The sequence below is a fragment of the Helianthus annuus genome, chromosome 14 (assembly GCF_002127325.2).
Source record: "Helianthus annuus cultivar XRQ/B chromosome 14, HanXRQr2.0-SUNRISE, whole genome shotgun sequence".
Classification (NCBI taxonomy): domain Eukaryota; kingdom Viridiplantae; phylum Streptophyta; class Magnoliopsida; order Asterales; family Asteraceae; genus Helianthus; species Helianthus annuus.
The window spans coordinates 61,157,011-61,175,872 of NC_035446.2; the positions used below are offsets into that span (position 1 = coordinate 61,157,011).

An 18,862-nucleotide genomic window follows, 5' to 3' on the forward strand; every position below is an offset into this window, starting at 1 on the left:
CCCCCTTTTGTCGAAGACGTAGGAAGTCTTCTTGGATCCTATCAATTGCCGATTACAGGCAATGATATTTCAAAAAGGGTTCCCTGAACTCTTGCCATGTCAAGGTCTGTAGTTTGTCTTCACCTATTTCCTTACTATACACATCCCACCAATCTTTGCCTTGGCGTTGTAATAGGCCCGTGGCAAACATCACTTGGTCTTCTTTTTTACATCTAATTCTAGTAAATACCCCTTCAATATTCGAAATCCACCTTTGACAAGCTATGGGATCAATCTCCCCATTGTATGGCAATGGATTACACGCCATGAAGTCTTTATAGGTACATCTTCGAGATCCCTTCTTGTTTTGAACTTCACTTATCCATTCCTACAGCTCTTCAGTCTTGCTTGTCATCATGGTTTCAACCACTTCCAGCACTCGACTCTCCACTTCTTGAGTCATCTGGGGCATCTGGGGCATGTTGGCTTGTATAGCCCTCCCCACTTCTTCCACGACCTTTGCATTAAGTTCCTCTTGTCGTGCTAATTCATTAGCATTTGCTTCTTTCTTGTCAGCCATCTACAATAACATTCTAGATCAATACTAAATCTCATTCTTTTAACATGCTTAACTCATTCTGACATTTTTAACTTTCATACTTTTCTTCCATCCATGCTAGGTGTTAATGGTCCTTTATAACCACACCACTTACTTTTCATCATAGGGTTAATGAACCCGACAAGAACTTCATTCATAACCTTCAAATCATACACGTTCTCATTTTAAAACATTTTGATATAACCTTGATAACCTTTAAGGGTCCTAATTACCATATGGTGCATTTTCGGAAGTTTAACGGAGCTATTAAATAGGCCTTAGGGGATAAAAATATGGTTTATTGCATGACCCCGCCGTAAGCTACGGTCCACCTGCCGTAGCTTACGGTAGACATCACTGGCCAAATCAGGAAACGATTGGTCGTAAGTTACGGCTAATTGCCGTAGCTTACGACAAGCTCATCATGCACCTCTTGATCCCGCCGTAAGTTACGACTCGCCTGCCATAGCTTACGGAAAGGACTTTCTGCCAAGGCAGATTTCACCTACCATAAGTTACGGCCAGCAGTCGTAGCTTACGGCCAACTGCTGCTGTTTATTATGCAGCCTATTTCGAGTTTCACATCGATCCGACCTGCCCCGAGACTTCCGAAACACCCTTTCTAAATTCTTATTTGTTTTCAATTTTATACAAGCCTTCCCATAACGTCATCCATTCGTATCATAATTTATAAAAGAATTCTTCTTAAACGCTTACCTCTTCTTGCGTCTTGGAGCGAACACACACTTTCTTGCGAGCTTTCGGTTTGAGTCCGAGCACTCTAATTCGTGCTCGAATCCCGCAAACCTAGGCTTTGATACCAACTTGTAACGCCCATTTCGTCAAAAGGTCAAAACGTCATAAAAGTTAAACATTCATACCGTAATATAAATTTTTGGCCAAAATGCCCCTTGTAGTTATACAAACCAAACACGAACATTAAATTTTTAAACGAGCATTAACCAAAAATACCGTATCAAAATACAAACTTTAAGCTTACACACAAAAGACATAAGTATTAGAAAGATAGGTGTGGTGTTTTATCCCCAACCGTGAGTACAACCCAGATCCAAGATTACAAACAACCCATGCATAAAACACTTCCTAAACTTAATGTACAACACTAATATGCCTACAATTGTTACTAATTCATAGTATTACAAATACAATATAAGTATAATAATTACTTAAAGAGTAGAATGGTCTATATATTTAGTTAAGATATAACTGAGTAATTAACACTCCTACTTGCATTTATACGGGATAACCCAATGACAAAAAATGACCTCATACGCTCGCGATTGCAAATAATACCAGGTAGCCCAAGCCCACCATCTCCAGTCATAGGGAAAACCTGCCGTCCAAAAATTCATTATGATACAACTTGATTAGAATCAAATTCATAGCCTTCAATCGGAATCTTCATTTCTCATCCAATGTGCAAGTAATTAACACTCCTACTTGCATTTATAAATTCCCAAATTAGGAAAAACATAAAGGGGAAATAGTGACTAACTCAAGAGTCAAGGACTAAACATGTACATTCTAAACCTCAATAGAAGCAGCACGCGGTCTCCACATTTCAAAATTTTCAAATCTTCAAAAACCCCCCAAACGTTCAACTCCAATTGAATCCAAACTCTCTCTCTCTCTCTCTCTCTTTCTCTCTCTCTCTTTCTCTCTCATCATCTTCATCTTCACGAGCTCACAATGCCACACATCTCCGAAACTCCGACCGATTTCAAAACCAGATTTGGCTTCCAAGACCACTGCCGGCCGTCGGAATCGTCACAACCGTCGGTCAGAAACACGCCGGATGTCCTAAAATCCGTACTAAAGGAAACTCCGTTTAATCAATCCGCCGTTTCTACTTTCAGAGACCGAGGAGACTGTTCTTCCCTCGCTGTTAATCTCAACGATAGTTTTGAGTTCCGAGAAGATCCTGCTTTTTGGAAAGATCACAATGTTCAGGTACGGCTCCATGATTTCTTGCTTTAGGGTTTCGATTTGAGCCGTTAGGTCAACGGATGATGATAGTAGTAACGGTTTTGTTTATGTGTTAGGAATGTTAGGGTTTTGATTTGAGTAGTTAGGTTAAATATTGTTTGATAGGGGAGCATGCCCTTCGTTGCTAATTTATCATCAGTTACTTTTACTATAGGTCTTTTTTATTTATGTGTTTATAATAATGACCACATGAGATTGGAAAACGAGTTGTTCAATTCAAATTTCCGAAGACCAAGTTTAAGCGGTTTTTCCTGTTTAATATGTTTTTGAATGCAGGTTATTATACGAGTACGGCCTCTCAGCAGTTCTGAGATAGCCGTACAAGGACCGAACAGATGTGTCAAGCAGGGAAGTAGTCAGACAATTACATGGATTGGGCCGCAAGAAGCTCGCTTTACCTTTGACCATGTCGCTGATGAACATGTTAGCCAGGTATACATCAATTCTTAACTACTTAGGAGTACAATCTTTGTGTGTGCTTATTTCTTAACCGAAAATGTTGCAGGAAATGCTATTTAAAGTTGCTGGTGTACCCATGGTGGAAAACTGCATGGGAGGTTACAACAGTTGCATGTTTGCTTATGGTCAAGTGAGTTTATTCTCATCTCAAGTGAATTCTATTGTGTTCATTTTATGAGTTTTTTTGTAACTTTATTGTAACTGTATAAGTACAGACTGGTAGTGGAAAGACCCATACAATGCTTGGGGACATCGATGGGGGATCCAGAAGACACAGTGTGAATTCAGGGATGACACCCAGAGTTTTTGAGTACCTCTTTACACGGATTCAAAAGGTAATTAGTTATATATTCATCTATATATGTAATTGACTTGTTTTAAATGTTTCACATGAGTTCTTTTTGCCTGCCATAACCATAGCTTTGTCTGTCCAACCAACGTGTTGCAGGAAAGGGAGGCTCGAAGGGAAGAAAAGATACAATATACTTGTAAATGCTCTTTCTTGGAGATATACAATGAGCAAATACTTGACCTGTTAGATCCATCATCCATCAACTTGCAGGTTACACATACCTTAATTTTATTTCTCTACCATTCACATTGATTTAGTTTCATTTAGTTTATTATTTTTTATGACATAACACAGTTAACTTGCAATATATCTGTACTGGCGTAAAATTCTCTTGTTATTCACTTGGCAATGGATAAGTATGGTATCAAGTTTCATTTTTTATTATACTACAAAAAGTAGTTTAAAGTGTTGTTTATCTCCAGATAAGAGAAGACACTAAGAAAGGGGTGTATGTTGATAATCTCAAGGAAGTTGAGGTTACTAGTGCCAGAGATGTTATTCAACAACTTATTCAGGTTTATTCTAAGCTCCAACTTACATCTCATTTGTTTCATTACGTTCTCAATATTCATACTTCATGTTTCTAATAACAGGTTTCTCACTTGTATGTATATAAATATGATCACCATTTGCATCAGTGAAGCGTGAACAGTCTATATGCATGTGCACAACATGTATTTGACTATATATATATGGCATCCTTTGTAAGTTTATCTTCTTTTTAAATGCATTTCAGGGTGCAGCAAACAGAAAGGTTGCCTCCACAAACATGAATCGTGCAAGCAGTCGTTCTCATAGTGTATTTACATGCATAATAGAAAGCAAAGTGAGCATCTTTTTTCAGTATCACCGTCATGATAAAATCCGAGACGTTTGTTGTTGTCATTCGTTTGCTTTTTAGTTCTAACCAAGTTCTTTGCTTATAGTGGGTCTCTCAAGGTGTGACACATCATCGATTTGCTCGTCTCAATCTTGTGGATTTGGCAGGCTCTGAGAGGTAGGTAGAATATAGAATACAAACATTTTATGTACTTCAACGGATATTAAGGAGCTAGACTATATTCTGAAAGATAATATACCACAATGCAGGCAAAAAAGTTCTGGTGCTGAAGGAGAACGTCTAAAAGAAGCCACCAATATAAATAAATCACTTTCAACTTTAGGGTATTTTGTATATATTTTCTGTTATGTCCATCTTTGAGTTGATAAAATATAAATTTCTCAGTTGACTGATTTTATTAAATTTAATTGTTTTTTCTACTGCATATGCAGCCTTGTTATCATGAATCTTGTCAATGTATCAAGTGGGAAATCTCTTCATGTTCCATATAGGGATTCCAAGCTCACATTTTTACTTCAGGTTTTTTCCGCTTCCTTAACATATTCATGCAAAATTGCAAATAATTTTCTATATCATTAGTGTTTTTTGTTATTGAACTCTGATCTTATTTCTAAATATGTGATGAAATGGTATAATGAACTGCCATGAGGACATAATATGAGTTGTATACGTTGCATGAATTTCAGGATTCTCTGGGTGGAAATTCAAAAACTACAATAATTGCAAATATCAGCCCATCTAGTTGGTGAGTGCATCTAGAACACTCTCGTACTTTACATAGTTCCGCTTATTGTTTTGTAATTAATACGTAGAGTGTGAAGTGAGAATGAACTAAAAAAACTCAGTTTAAATCCATCTCCTAATACATCAAACTTCATTATCAGATAGTTTTGTTTCAACTGTAAACAATTACTACAAGTGTTTCTAATAATTACCATAAAGTGATGTGATACAAACCTGATCTGGGTTTAAAAAAGCGAGCTTTAAGCGTGAAGCGATGAAGCGTTTGGAATAGCGCTTTTTTTGGTCTGAAGCGTCACAACACGTGAAGCGTTTTGAGGCGAGCTTTAAGCGCGAAGCGACCATGGTTTGAGGCGACGCTTCAGCCCAATCAGGTCACATTTGGGTTATTTTTTTTAGGCCCAATAGTCTTTAAATAGGGTTTAAATGAGGCCGTACTTCTTTACCCTAATAATCAGCCGCTATCTTTACTTGATTATGATGATTATTGATTAAAGACTATTTTTATATTTATGTTTAAAGCGTATAGGTAGCCTAGTTTTTTGTTAAGGGGGGATTTAGCACCTGATTGTCTTTAGGTAACATGTGCATTGGTTATTTTATGATGCTATAAATGTTTATGTAGTATATAGCTTGCTCCTGTTGATATTTGGTAGTTTTATTTCACTTATGGTACCCGTCTTTTCTGCTTGTATCACGTCTGTTTGTTCGTATGCTTTTGTTTTTGAGCCGGGGGTCTTTCTGGAAGCAGCCTCTCTACCCCCAAGGGATAGAGGTAAGGTTTGCCTACATCTCACCCTCCCCCTGACCCTACCACTAGCTCTGCTATTGGTGGGATATACTGGGTACGGTTGTTGTTGTTGTAATAGGTCACATTGATGTGTACAATATTTTTTTTTTAATTTTTTTTTTATTTTGAGCGCTTCGTATACGTGAAGCTCTTGCTTCGCGCTTGAAGCTTCGCTTAAAGCTTTTGGAACCAAAACGCTTCGGAGCGCCTCACGCTTTTTTAAACCAAGAACCTGATAATTAAAATCTGGATGGGCTGAATTTTATGAGAGTCAAAGTCAAAAGGCTGAACTTAGGGGCTGAAGTTTAGGAAGTAACTCTTTTACTTTTCATTTAAGTATTCCATTTCATGTTCTAGTTTTCTATGACTTGTTTATTCTGATTATCAGTGTTTTTGTATCGGAGACTAGCCCTTCTCGAATTGGGCCGACTATCTTAGTTTTTCAATAAAACCAGCCTTTGATTTTCTAGTTCCTAACATGATGACTTTCAAAAGGTTCATTGTCAAAAAAGCAAAATGTACATGAGATTTTTCTGCTGTCCTTAAATATTGTATTTTTTAAGTACGTAATAGAGTAACCTGTGTATGATGCTGCAGCAATTCATTGGAGACACTGAGCACACTCAAGTTCGCTCAACGTGCAAAGTTCATTAAAAATCATGTATGTTCATTCCTTCGTTTTTGTTTCAGACAGCATACCTGTCATGTGAATAAAAACAGATTGTTACTTCAATCTTTGCAAAAAAAGGCTACATTGTATCATAATAAATTATCTTCCATTGTGGTTACTGATATATCTGAGGTTTATCACTTCAGGCTACCATAAACGAAGATGCATCTGGAGATGTTCTTGCTATGAGGATGCAGATTCAACAGCTTAAGGTCTTACCTGAACTTTTTTGGCATTTTCGATGACATTATATCATTTTCTTCATTAATTTGCATGAAATATTATACCACCTCGATTAAAGTAGTACCGGACATTTTCATCTATTCTATTTTGATTGCAAATAGTACACTACAAAGTCAACCTTTATTGGTTTTGAATTAAAAAATGTCAACGGTAATGCTATTGGTTCTAATTAGAGTTTTCTTCATTACCAGAACGAAGTATCTCGTTTGCAAAATGTGATTAATGGAGGAACTGGGAGCAATGGAGATGATGCTTTGACTGTGTCTTTTGCCGGATCTCCAGGGTCTTTCAAGTGGGAGGGGATGCACGGATCATTTAGTCCAGTGACTGCTGTTAAACGAATGTCAAATGTACTTATTCATTCCTGTATAGTGAAGCAATATTTTGTCATTAAAAATAGCTATGAACTTGTATCTTATTCTATTAATGCAGAAAAAAGAGTATGAAGTAGCTCTTGTTGGTGCTTTTAGAAGGGGAAAAGATAAGGACATCACCTTGCAGGCAGTTACCGCCGAAAGTCAGGCTGCTCTACAATTGGTATGTTACTGCTAGAATCTGATTCTCGCCGAGGTAGCGATTTTCGACCCGTTACATATAAATGAGTGAATTTGGTTATTTTAATTTCCAACCAATCAAATGGGTGCTATTTCTAATGTGTAAAACCACCTAAATCATTTTTTGAAACTAATTATATTGTTATCTTTCTTAAACTGCAAAACTTCATATTTGATAATTTAATCTTCTTTATAATTTCATTTTTTGGACAAAAAAGGCATTGTGTCAAAACTAACCCTTGACAGTTGACAGCCCATTTGTCACTTTTGTGATTCAGTTAATTATTTTCAATTAAATATCCAATATTTTTTTATTTGGGATGAGTAGGCAAAACAAAGGGAAGATGAGATTCAGGGTTTAAAAATGAGATTAAGGTTCCGAGAGGCTGCAATAAAAAGGCTGGAGGGTGTTGCATCTGCGAAGATATCTGCTGAGACACACTTGTTAAAAGAAAAAGAAGAACTTTTAAAGGAGCTTGAAGTCCTACGCTCGCAAGTCGATAGAAACCAAGAAGTCACAAGATTTGCAATGGAAAATCTGAGACTAAAAGAAGAGATCAGAAGGCATCTTTGCTTCTTACTGTCAAACACTCTTTAACAAATATTTCTCTGATTTCATATTACTTATACACTGATTAATATTTTGCAATACAGATTAAAATCATTTTATGAGGAAGGGGAGCAGGAAAGGATGAATGAACAGATCATGATACTCGAGAATAAGGTCTGGCTAGCATTTAATTTATGCTGACATTACTTACAATCGCTTTTTAATATCCTTTTACACTCTTTTTAACGCTATTGCATAAAATGCAGTTGCTTGAGGCACTTGACTGGAAACTTATGCATGAAACACAGCCTTCACCTGATAAGGTATATATTTAAACCATAACTATTTTGATCATATGTTATCTTCTCTACGAAGAAAATGCAATATGCTAAGCTTGGTTCATCTTTCCTTTTGTTCGTTTTTCTGATATTATTATCTTTGTATCTAATGTACCAGAAACCAAGTTTTAACTTTTTGGACAGCCAAAGAGACGGTGACTTTTTCAGTCTTAAGGTAAACCTATTTCATTTATTTGTATAATGTTTTTTTTTTCTTTTTTTTTAATGTGTAGAAATCTGTGCTATTATTGTAGGACCCTGTAACTCCTCAGAAAACACAGTTTGAGTTCCCCTTGGTAACTACGCCCAATGTTACTCATGTAAGTGATCAAAGAGAGCTACAAACGATGGTGGATGCTATTGCAGCTGCAAGTCAAAGAGAAGCCGAGGCTCATGAAACAGCAATCATATTATCTAAAGAAAATGACGAATTAAGAGTGAAGCTCAAGATGTTAATCGATGACAACAATAAACTCATTGAGCTTTATGATCACGCAGTTGCAGACAATCAGCAGAAAATTAGCCAAGTTGAAGAAAGTCAAAAGAACCATGTTGACCAAACTGAGTTTGCTCAAAAGGAAACTGAATTGAGAAGAGTAAACGAGAATTTAGAGCGTCAGTTAGCGGAAATGCATGAAGAGAATGATAAGTTACTTGGATTGTACGAAAAGGCGATGCGAGAAAGAGATGAGTTAAGCCGAGTTGGAGAAAGTCAAAAGAACAATGTTGACCAAACCGAGTTTGCTCAAAAGGAAACTGAATTGAGAAGCCTGATTGAGAATCTAGAGCATCAGTTGGCGGAACTGCATGAAGAGAATGATAAATTACTTGGATTGTATGAAAAGGCAATGCAAGAAAGAGATCAGTTAAGCCAGATTGAAGAAAGTCAAAAGAACGACGTTGACCAAACTGAGTTTGCTCAAAAGGAAACCGAACTGAGAAGACTAAATGAGAATTTAGAGCATCAGTTAACAGAACTGCATGAAGAGAATGATAGATTACTTGGACTGTATGAAAAGGCAATGCAAGAAAGAGATGAATTAAAAAGACGTTTCTCATCAGGTGGACAGAATACGCCTGTTTTTGAAGGAAATGAAGTTCAGATGAATGATTTACTTGAAGATAATCTAGTGGAAGTCAATGTGAACGATGACCGCAGTCAATGCTCGAACCAAACAAGTGAATTTCTTGATCCAGATGAACAGATGGTTGATAAGTTGACTTTTTGTGATGAAAGCAAACAAGTTGATTTTATAAAAAACAATAATCTTCAGGAAAAGTTGGATAGAGTACAGGAAATGCTTTCAAAATCTTCTGAGAATGTCGGTTTATTTACTTCACTTGAAAGAGAGATTATCGACATAGACAGGCTTTCAAGAAACATACAAGAAGTCAAAGATGATGTTTTGGTCAAACAGAAAGATCACACATCAACAAATCTCCACCTTTCTGATCTCAAAGAACGCGAAAACACTATTGAAAGAAAGCTAACGGCAGTAAAACATTCAATGTCAAACTTCTCAAAATCTCTCAGTTACTTCGAACAACGAGAAGCTCAAGCCTGGGCCAAATCACACGCTGCATCATCCCATCTAGAGTCAAAGAAAAATAAGTTGACCCGAGTTTTGGCTATCAAGGATGAAAATGAACGCGCATTGTCAAAGATTAAACAATCAGAAGCCGAGTTAAAGAACCATATAGCCACATTAAAGCTAAAGACTGAGGAAGAGAACAAGAAACGTGAAAATGACAAAGTTCTTCTTGCTATTGATAACGTCAAGTGGCCGTTAGCAGGCAAAGCAACCGAATTACTTAAAGCTGAAGAAGAAAAGACAAAGCTGCAGCTTCAAATGAATCAAGATCAAGAAAAACTCATGATTGTCAAAGCAGAATCTGAAAAAATGACGAAAAAGTCACACGATTTGGATCAAGAACAGCAGGCGATCGAAGTGGAAATCCAGAAATGGTCAACGTCAATGGAGGAGATTGAAACCAAGCTCCAAAGCATCAGTCAAGAGAAGCAGATACTGTTGGATATGAAAGAAAGTGGAATAACCGAATTCAACGATCTGCTCATTGGGTTTCAAGAAACTTTGTTCAAACGAAAATTAAAAGATGAAGAGATGACGATTTTAAGTGAGGAAATGGAGATGGGTATAAGAAGATTGGAAGAATTAGAGTTGGAAAGAAGTGTTTGTATGCAGAAAGTGAGTAATATGGTTGAAGAAACAAGCGGAGGGTTGTTTGAAAAGATGGTTGTAGATCTTGAAAGCATATGTTCATCGTTTATGGAGTTGAAAGGTGAAATTTGATTTTAATGTTCTTTAATTAATTGTAACATGTGAATTCTCTCTTAGAGTTGCATGTTATGGTATCAACAATGTAATGTTAATGTCTAAGGGTGTGATTATGCTTCACATATATTTTGTTTTGATTGTGTTTATGTGATTTTAACAAAATCGGTGTTCATCGGTTTGAATTTCAGATTCTTTGGTTTTGATTTTCTCTGTTTTGTAATGGGCGGCTAAGTGTTACAGACAAAATAATCCATACTATAGAGCAGTGTATGATATAATAGAAAGTTTTCTTTGGTTAGGAAGACTAGAAAATAATCTTGACCATTAATTGATTTAATCAATAGCTAAATGAGTGAAATTGAAGAGAAAAAGGAGGCGTGTGAGTTTGTGCAGGGGCATTCTAGTCAATCCAGGGCAATAGTTTCTCTCTACTCCAATTCCCCTCATTTTTTAAACGTTAATAACTCTTTCATACGATATTATTTTTTTTTATAAAAATTGCACAAAAAAATGAGCGTTTTTTTATCTTTAAAACGAGTATACTGTTGCTATATTTTCGGATTTTTTCTTGAAAACCCGGTTGCGTAAAACGCAATGCACAAAAAGGGTTAAAAATGACTTTTTTCTAAAACGCAATGGACAAAAAACACAAAGAAATGTCTTATTTCTAACACGCAATGGCCAGAAAACACAAAGAAATGTCTTATTTCTAACACGCAATGCCCAGAAAACACAAAGAAATGTGTTATTTCTAAAACGCAATGACCTAAAAACACAGAAGAAAGTGTTCTTTCTAAAACGCAATGGACTGAAAAACATAACAATGTGTTTTACCTAAAACGCAATGGACTAAAAACACTTCAAAATATATTTTTCTAAAACGCAATGGACCAAAAACACATAAAAATGTCTTATTTATAAAACGCAATGACCTAAAAACACAAAAGAAAGTGTTCTTTCTAAAACACAATGGACTGAAAACACATAAAAATATGTTTTACCTAAAACGCAATGGACTAAAAACACTTCATAATGTGTTTTCTAAAACGCAATGGACCAAAAACACATAAAAATATCTTTTTTCTAAAACGTAATGGTCTAAAAACACAAAAGAAAGTGTTCTCTCTAAAACGCAATAGACTGAAAACACACAAAAATGTGTTTTACCTAAAACACAATGGAATAAAAACACTTCAAAATGTGTTTTACCTAAAACACAATGGACTAAAAACACTTCAAAATGTGTTTTTTTCTAAAATGCATTGAACCAGGGTATGTTTTGTCTGTGAATTGTCTGAACCAGGAAGTAGGAGATCAAAAACTATCTATGAGTTTTTGTTTTTTGGGGTGTAACTGCCTAATGGCAGTTAACTCAGTTTTTAAGACAAAACTACCAAATAAAACTGCCATTGTCTTAATATTTCGAAATGAGACAATTTCCAGAAAATTAAATTTTCTGATGCAGCTCAACCCCAGCTAGGGGCTCTGCCCCTTGGACCCCGCCAGGGGCTGACACCCCTTGGACCCTGCTCCCAGGGGCGCTGCCCCCGGACCCCCGCCAAGATTACTTTGTAAAACGCAATGACTCAATTCAAAAATTTCTTACATAGATCGAAGTTGATTTCTTCAGATTTCTTCAATGATTGACGAAATTTGAATGTTAGAAACACTTATCAGCGATTGAATCGAACGAATCGAGTGATTCGCTTCAAAATCACAGGAAAAAAAATGAGATATTGTATGAAATTAAACTGGGTTTCTTCAAAAAAGTTGAAGAACACGTTGATTGGGTGTTTGAATCATTGATTGGTGACAAAATCGCACTATAATATAGTGATTATTGAGATAGAAAGTGAAGAAAAGGTTGAAGATGGTGGGTTTTGAAGTTACAGAGAGAAGAAGGGAGAAGATTGGATAAAATTGACTAAAATACCCTTCCTCTTTATTTTAAATTTTGCCCCATGTCATAATCCTATTGCTTTCTATCCTTCCTAGCTAAAATAAACTTGATATTTGATCCTCACCCTTGAATTATTTATAAAACTGACTAACTCAGTTACCCAAATTGGATTGTTAAACGAATAAGTTCTTATTTTTGTTTAATCAGATTTAATACAAGAAGGGAATAATGAAAGTGATTGTTAGATTTTTAATAAACTTATTTTTTTTATAAAACTTTTGAAATTAGTAACATGATACTTAAAACCTAAAACTAGATGATATGTACATCACAATATCTATATATCTATATAATATAATAAATGTGATGAATTTGGGGCACATCGCATGTTATCGTGGAACTTAACCCTTTCTTGGAAGGGAAGCAATATTTTTAACCTACATTCTTTTGGAGGCGGGATCCGTATTTTATTTCGGGCCAGACATTATATTTTTGGGTCTTATATATTCCTTTTCACAAGTCAGAGCTTATTCACAAAAAACCCTAACATCAGCCACATCTTCTTCGAATTCATCCTCATCGCCACATCTTCTTTTTCTTCAATCCTCCTTTTCCTGTTCTGTTTTTGCAATCTAAGGTCTTATTTTTCTCCATTAAATTTCTTCTCCAATCGATTTATGAATCAGGTACGAAATCTTCAATCTTTGCAACTTTGTGATGTTTCTAATGTTTCAAGATTGCTGAATCCGCTGCCATGTTCTTCGATCTCTAATGACGGGAAGTTTTTCTTGGATGGTTCGCGTGTTTCATATCTGTATAATCTGTATTTAGCGTTCCTTTCACCATCAATTAGGGTTTCTCAAAATTCTGGTTATATTGGTTCGCGGTGGTTAGCAGTAACACCTTAGGGTTATGGCTAGGATTCTGAACAAGGGTCCGTTTCTCTGGAAACCGACGTGAGCAAAAACAACGAGGGATAACGAGAATTTGTGAACCGGTATATTCATTTTCTTCTCCATATTTTGTCGGCACACATTTTTATCATATTGTCAAAGTATGCACTTTTGGTTCAGATAATTTGCTAATTTATGATGTTCTATTATTTTTTATTTCATCCATGATCATCTGATAACCTATACTTTCCAAGTTGTTCGAATTAGAACATCTTTCTTTCAGCTCTTGCTTGACTTATCAGCTCTTCTCTTAATCTGGTAATTATCTTCTTCATAACCTTTGCATATTTTTATACTTTGCAATAATATAAATTTTACCTCACGTTCTGCTTGTGATGTGTGATTGTTTGGGTGCTGAAAGAAGGGGTTGTATCATTAGTTATCTAATTTGTATGGTATACATAGACAATGTAGAGTTGTCCTTTGCAATGACATTTTAAACTTCTAATTTATAGTTGTGTAATACTAAACATCATGCCTTAAGTTGGCTGGCATGACCATGAAGTTTACCTCAGTCGTTCTTGAATGCTTCCCATATGTCAGCGTGACCGGGAAAGAGATTTGTTCGAGAGGGAAGACCATCTCGATGTAGAAGCCAGTTAGAGGGTAATCGACCGGTTCTAGGCGAACCTTATCTTCTGGATCGTACTGATTAAAACACTGTTCATAAATGATGTCAGTTGTGCTTCCTGGGTCTATAAAGATGTAATCTGTTTCATAGTGACCCAACATTTCGGTAATTACGACGAGGCGCGTGGCGCGCGGAGCCCCGCGAACTACCGGAAAAATTACTTGCTTCTCGCGCCAAGATTCGTCCATCGGACGCTTGCCTTGGCTCTTCGCGCTTCCTCGTGGCCCTCCGCTGACCATGTATGTTTCTAGCCGTCGGACCTTCTTTTGACCTCCTTCGTCGGTTCTATGGATTTGCCTGGTTTCTTTTCGAACGTTTTTTACCAGGTGCCCCAGCTTTCCGCTTTTTAAGGCTTTCTCAATTTTTGTGCGCATGCTGATACAATCAGTGGTCAAGTGGCCGGTGTCTTTGTGAAAGTTACAATACAAGTTAAGGTCTTGGCCCTTCTTGTTTTTCATCGGTTGCGGAGTGTTGAAGTCATGGTTCTCCGTCATAAGAACCTCTTTGGGTGTCTTAGATAACGGAGTCCGGTACTTCTCCCGATTTTTGTTCTTAATTGCTTTTTTGTAACCAATTTTGTTAATCGTCGCGCGTGCGTCCTCCCCATAGCGAGGTCTTTCATCATAACTGCTGGACTGGTTCGACTTCCAGCCAGAGTTTTTTTTTCTTGTTGCGCCTGCTAGAGTCGTGCGCATTGATCCTTGAGTACTGGTCCTCCGAATAATGACTAGATCTGCCCCCAGTCAGTGATTTTTCCGTCTACGCGATAATTTTTGTTGCCACCATCAACTTTTCACACTCTTCTGGCATCCCATCTTTCTATGTGATAGTCCTGATTAAGCTATCACATCATATTGATTTCTTGAAATGAGCGCGCATGAGAACTTTGCTAACATTCCCTATTTCAAGACACTCCTTGTTAAAACGTGAATTCCTCCAAACCTTCGTTCTCTCGCTTCAAGATGTTCATCACTTCTGAGGTGTCGCGCTTGTAATGCCTCTGTTGGCTGAAGTGAGCGAGGAACTTCTCTTGGAAATCTGGCCAAGATTTCAGTCGACGTGCAGTGAAGTTATCGAACCATGTGCGAGCCGCCTCTGTCAGGGTTTGTACGGAAAAAATGGCACCACATAGGCATGGTCCGTCCCCCGATTACACCAACGCTTGTAAACAGTTATACATGATCATCTGGATCGGTTAAGCCATTAAACTTACCGACAACTTGTGGAAGGTTGGCCTTTTCTAAGGTGCGAGAGCAATCTCTCGGATAAACTTTGAATGCTCCGCTGCTGGTCTGTAGGTCAGACCGTAGTCATGCTCAGCCGACGTATTATACGCTGTGTGCGTTTGTAGCTTGGCTTCATGATGCTTCGGGAGACGGCTGAAAACTGACGAAGTTTCTTCTTGCTGATAAGTTGGATCAAACTCATCTGTGTTTGTATCCCATTCTTCCTTTATGTTGCGCGGCCCGATTCGGCTACTTAACGATGGGACTGAGTATGGGTATCGTAGTAGCTCCCTGTTTCGTCGTAAGTGTCAGCATGGTGTGAGCGCTTTGCCTTCGTGGTGTCGACGATCTGTTGTATTGTTGTCTGTGCGCACCTTCTTGATGTGGTGTTTCATAGTTTAGCCGTCGAGGCATCGGGGCAACAAACGGGGTTTGCTGCGTTTGTGCTTGGACCGACCCTTGTTGCGCACACAATTGTGCGTAAATGGCGTTCAACGTCGCTTGACTTATTGTGAACCAAGATGCGGGAGTCTCTCCCTCTGGTAATACTGATGATGCAGGTGCTGAAGGACCAGCACCTTGATTTGCTAGGGTCACAGTTTAGGCGGTACAAGTACCGCTTGCGCGTATGCCCCCAACCTCTGTGAAGTCTCCTTCGACGTACTCGTCAATGGGTTGGTTTTGGACGTGCGCGTTGTCTTCTTCCGTACCCATTTGAGAGCGTAAGCCGAGAGGAGGAAAAGGAGTACCCTGATCAGCCATTGATTCAGAGTAATAACTCATAAAGAAGATGAAAAAGTGATTGTAAAAATTGGTGGGTGCCAATGAAGAAACACCAAGTTAATCCGGAGATTAGCTTGTGGTTTATGTCTCGTCCAAATAAGGTTAATCTTATTTTGAACTCGATAAACAACTACGTCCATCCTGCAAAACAATCAACACACCGTGAAGCTTGTTACAAGGCGGAGAATGGGGGGGGGGTTCTCATTGTAACCACCATCCGGTGTGATAATAAGAACTTGCTTTGAGTAGAAAGGTGTGTGTATTAAGTGAGAGACCAAGAGGGCGATGCTTAAACTTGGAGGTAAAGTTCTCTATTTATAGTCGAGGTGAATTGTGACTGATGGGCCTTGGGCCTGAGATCGACAACAAGGAATATCCATTCTGCCTCCTCTGTCACGATCGTTAGTGATTCCAGGTGAGAGGGTAGTTGGCGCATGCTGAATGGATCCACGTGTCCTGACGGTTGTCCTTATTTTCTGGTCTGTCATTAGCAGTTAAGTGTAGATCATGGAGCAGTGGTCGGCGCAAGCTGATTGGTGCCACACATATGTCCTTGTGTTACCCTGCGCTTCTTGTCCCCGCGCGACATGGGGTAACCCTGAGTAGTTGGTACAAGGTCAAGGGAGCTAGGTCTTTTGTCAAAGGAACTAAGTGTCATAACTGGTTCTATCTTGGTCCCGGCCTCTCGCGCAGCTGGGGCCACACCCTTGTAGTTAGTGCAAGGTCGAGGAAGCCAACACTTTGACTTAATTTGGGGATGGTTTCACGCGCAATCTGAGGTTAACTCATATGGCCAATGTGTCACACCCCTAATTTCCACGTGTCACCGGTGGACCCGGTGGGGGATTAACGTGACGTAGTTGATATCATCATAGTCAAACAACACAAATTATAATGCACAGCGGAAGCAAAGATAGATTCATTTCAACTTAAATTGTTGTAATATTCAAATATCACAAAATGTCGAAATAGAATCCACAGGCAGAATCAAACAAAAAGGAAACTTCATTTCAACAGACTTCATGCATCCTAAGCTTGCGAGACTTCTATGGATGCTTAAGGAGTGACCAGCCTATTACGCATAGTACCTGCACTTAGTCTTTTTGGAAAATACGTCAGTTTACACTGGTAAATACAATTCAACTGACTCATTTTGAAAATGTTTAAAATTGATTTAAATGCCCGTGGCATAAAACTTTTTTTTTAACTTGGGATAATTATTTTCTTAATAATCTTGTAAAAGAATTACATGTTTATTCTGCGTTCGGTAGCCCGGGTCGTGCCGGGTTAAAGATTAATAGACACACCACTTAATATAATTCCGCCGCGAGACTTCTCTCGTACCGACGATTATACATGTTGTACTGCACTACGGGTGTACGCCTACACCTGAGCGCTAAGGTCGTGGCCATTCTTTGAATGATGCCAAGGATATCCGGGACATGGTCATTAAGCCCCCAAAGGCGTTAAACAAACAAAACAGCATTTTCAAACGGGTTAATTTGACAATACTCAACCACCGACCGGTTAAGGTCAATTCCCCGACCAAGCGGTATTTTATATACCGTACCCCAAACCCGTATAGGGAAAATAAGTTAAACGTATTTACCTGAGCAAAGTATAAACCAAATATAACGAGTGCACGTAGCTTTTACTGGGCTCCTAGATCTGGAAATTAAGGTTTTAATAACCTATTAGAATCCTAACGGGTCTTAAGCTTAGACCGGTTAGTTAAAAAGGAAGATTACGGTTTTAAACGCACAATAAGGCGAAGACCGTTCTAGAATGTGGTTTTGACCCAACAAGCTTCCATACTTGTTTAAAATGGGTAACATAATCACATTCTGGATTTTGAGACCGAAAAGATATGGTTTGACCCCTTTCGGCTAAAATGGCCAAACTAGTCACATAAGCCGATCCGAACGCGTATAATGCGTAACGAGTGACCATAAAAGTCAAATACAAGTTTCTGAAGTCAATATGCTTAAAATATGTTGTGATATCAGAATGATACCTTCCATTATGCCCCAAATGATTTTAAACCAAAACTATGCCTCATAAGGGCGTTTTGGTCATTTTATAAGGTGTAAAAAGGTTAAACTAATAACCTGAGTTACAGGTCTGATTAAATTAGTAAATATACTTAATTTACTAAGTTATAACAGTAGTGTAGCAAATCTAGGTGAAATTTATCATCTTTAACCTTACTATGCACCGTAGGGGCATTTTGGTAATTTCACATGTGCCTAAAAGGTCAATTCTGGAATTCTGAGTTCAAAACATTTGCCTACTGTTTAAAATATAAAAATTCACTGATTACATCAGTAGGTTCAATCCTTTAAGCTTAATAAGGTTCTAGAGCACACTTATGCGTTAAAAATGCCTAAAAAGGCGATTTGGAGCCATTTCCGGGTTTTCTGTAAAAAGCTGATATTTTTAATATTCCAGAAGGCTCAAAATAATTTATTTATCATAACAAATCAGTAGAAATTGGTTTGAGGTCAAAAGGATTTGTAAAACTCAATTTATGGCTAAAAAGGGCAAAACCGGCATAAACCGAATTAATCTTAGAACACTAAGTTATGCTCAGCCTAAAAATAAATAAAAATCTCCAAAAATCCCAAAATATTATTTTATACCAGTGGGTAAAAAGTTTGGTATAAAAATTTGGGTTTTGATAGGCTATACATAATTTACGCCATTTAATTAGTAAAGAAGCTCTTAATTACGCTATTGAGCATAACTCTTAATCTAGACCTCAAACTGACTTCAAATTTTGGGTGCAAGTTTATAAATCAGTAGCTAAGGTTCCTACCCCTTTTACATTTTCAAAAATCACATTTTAAGGTCAAATGGGCATAATGGTCAACATATAAGCGATTAACGGAAACATGCATGTGTATAGGATATCTAATGAACCAAGTAGTATAATTTCAGAGAGTTATACTAA

General features: G+C 37.6%; 1 protein-coding gene across 1 annotated transcript; it reads left to right on the forward strand.

The window, feature by feature from the left end:
• Nucleotides 1-2,206: 2,206 nt before the first annotated feature.
• LOC110940209 (kinesin-like protein KIN-12E) lies at nt 2,207-10,611 on the forward strand. Its single transcript, XM_022181762.2, has 20 exons — nt 2,207-2,548; nt 2,861-3,016; nt 3,090-3,173; nt 3,259-3,378; nt 3,492-3,605; nt 3,818-3,910; nt 4,132-4,221; nt 4,322-4,392; nt 4,485-4,559; nt 4,668-4,755; nt 4,923-4,981; nt 6,365-6,428; nt 6,584-6,649; nt 6,872-7,030; nt 7,113-7,217; nt 7,563-7,798; nt 7,889-7,958; nt 8,051-8,107; nt 8,241-8,297; nt 8,377-10,611. Exons 1-20 carry the CDS (start codon nt 2,288-2,290, stop codon nt 10,432-10,434), a joined length of 4,083 nt encoding a protein of 1,360 aa, XP_022037454.1. The 5' UTR covers nt 2,207-2,287; the 3' UTR covers nt 10,435-10,611.
• The last annotated feature ends 8,251 nt before the right edge of the window (nt 10,612-18,862 follow it).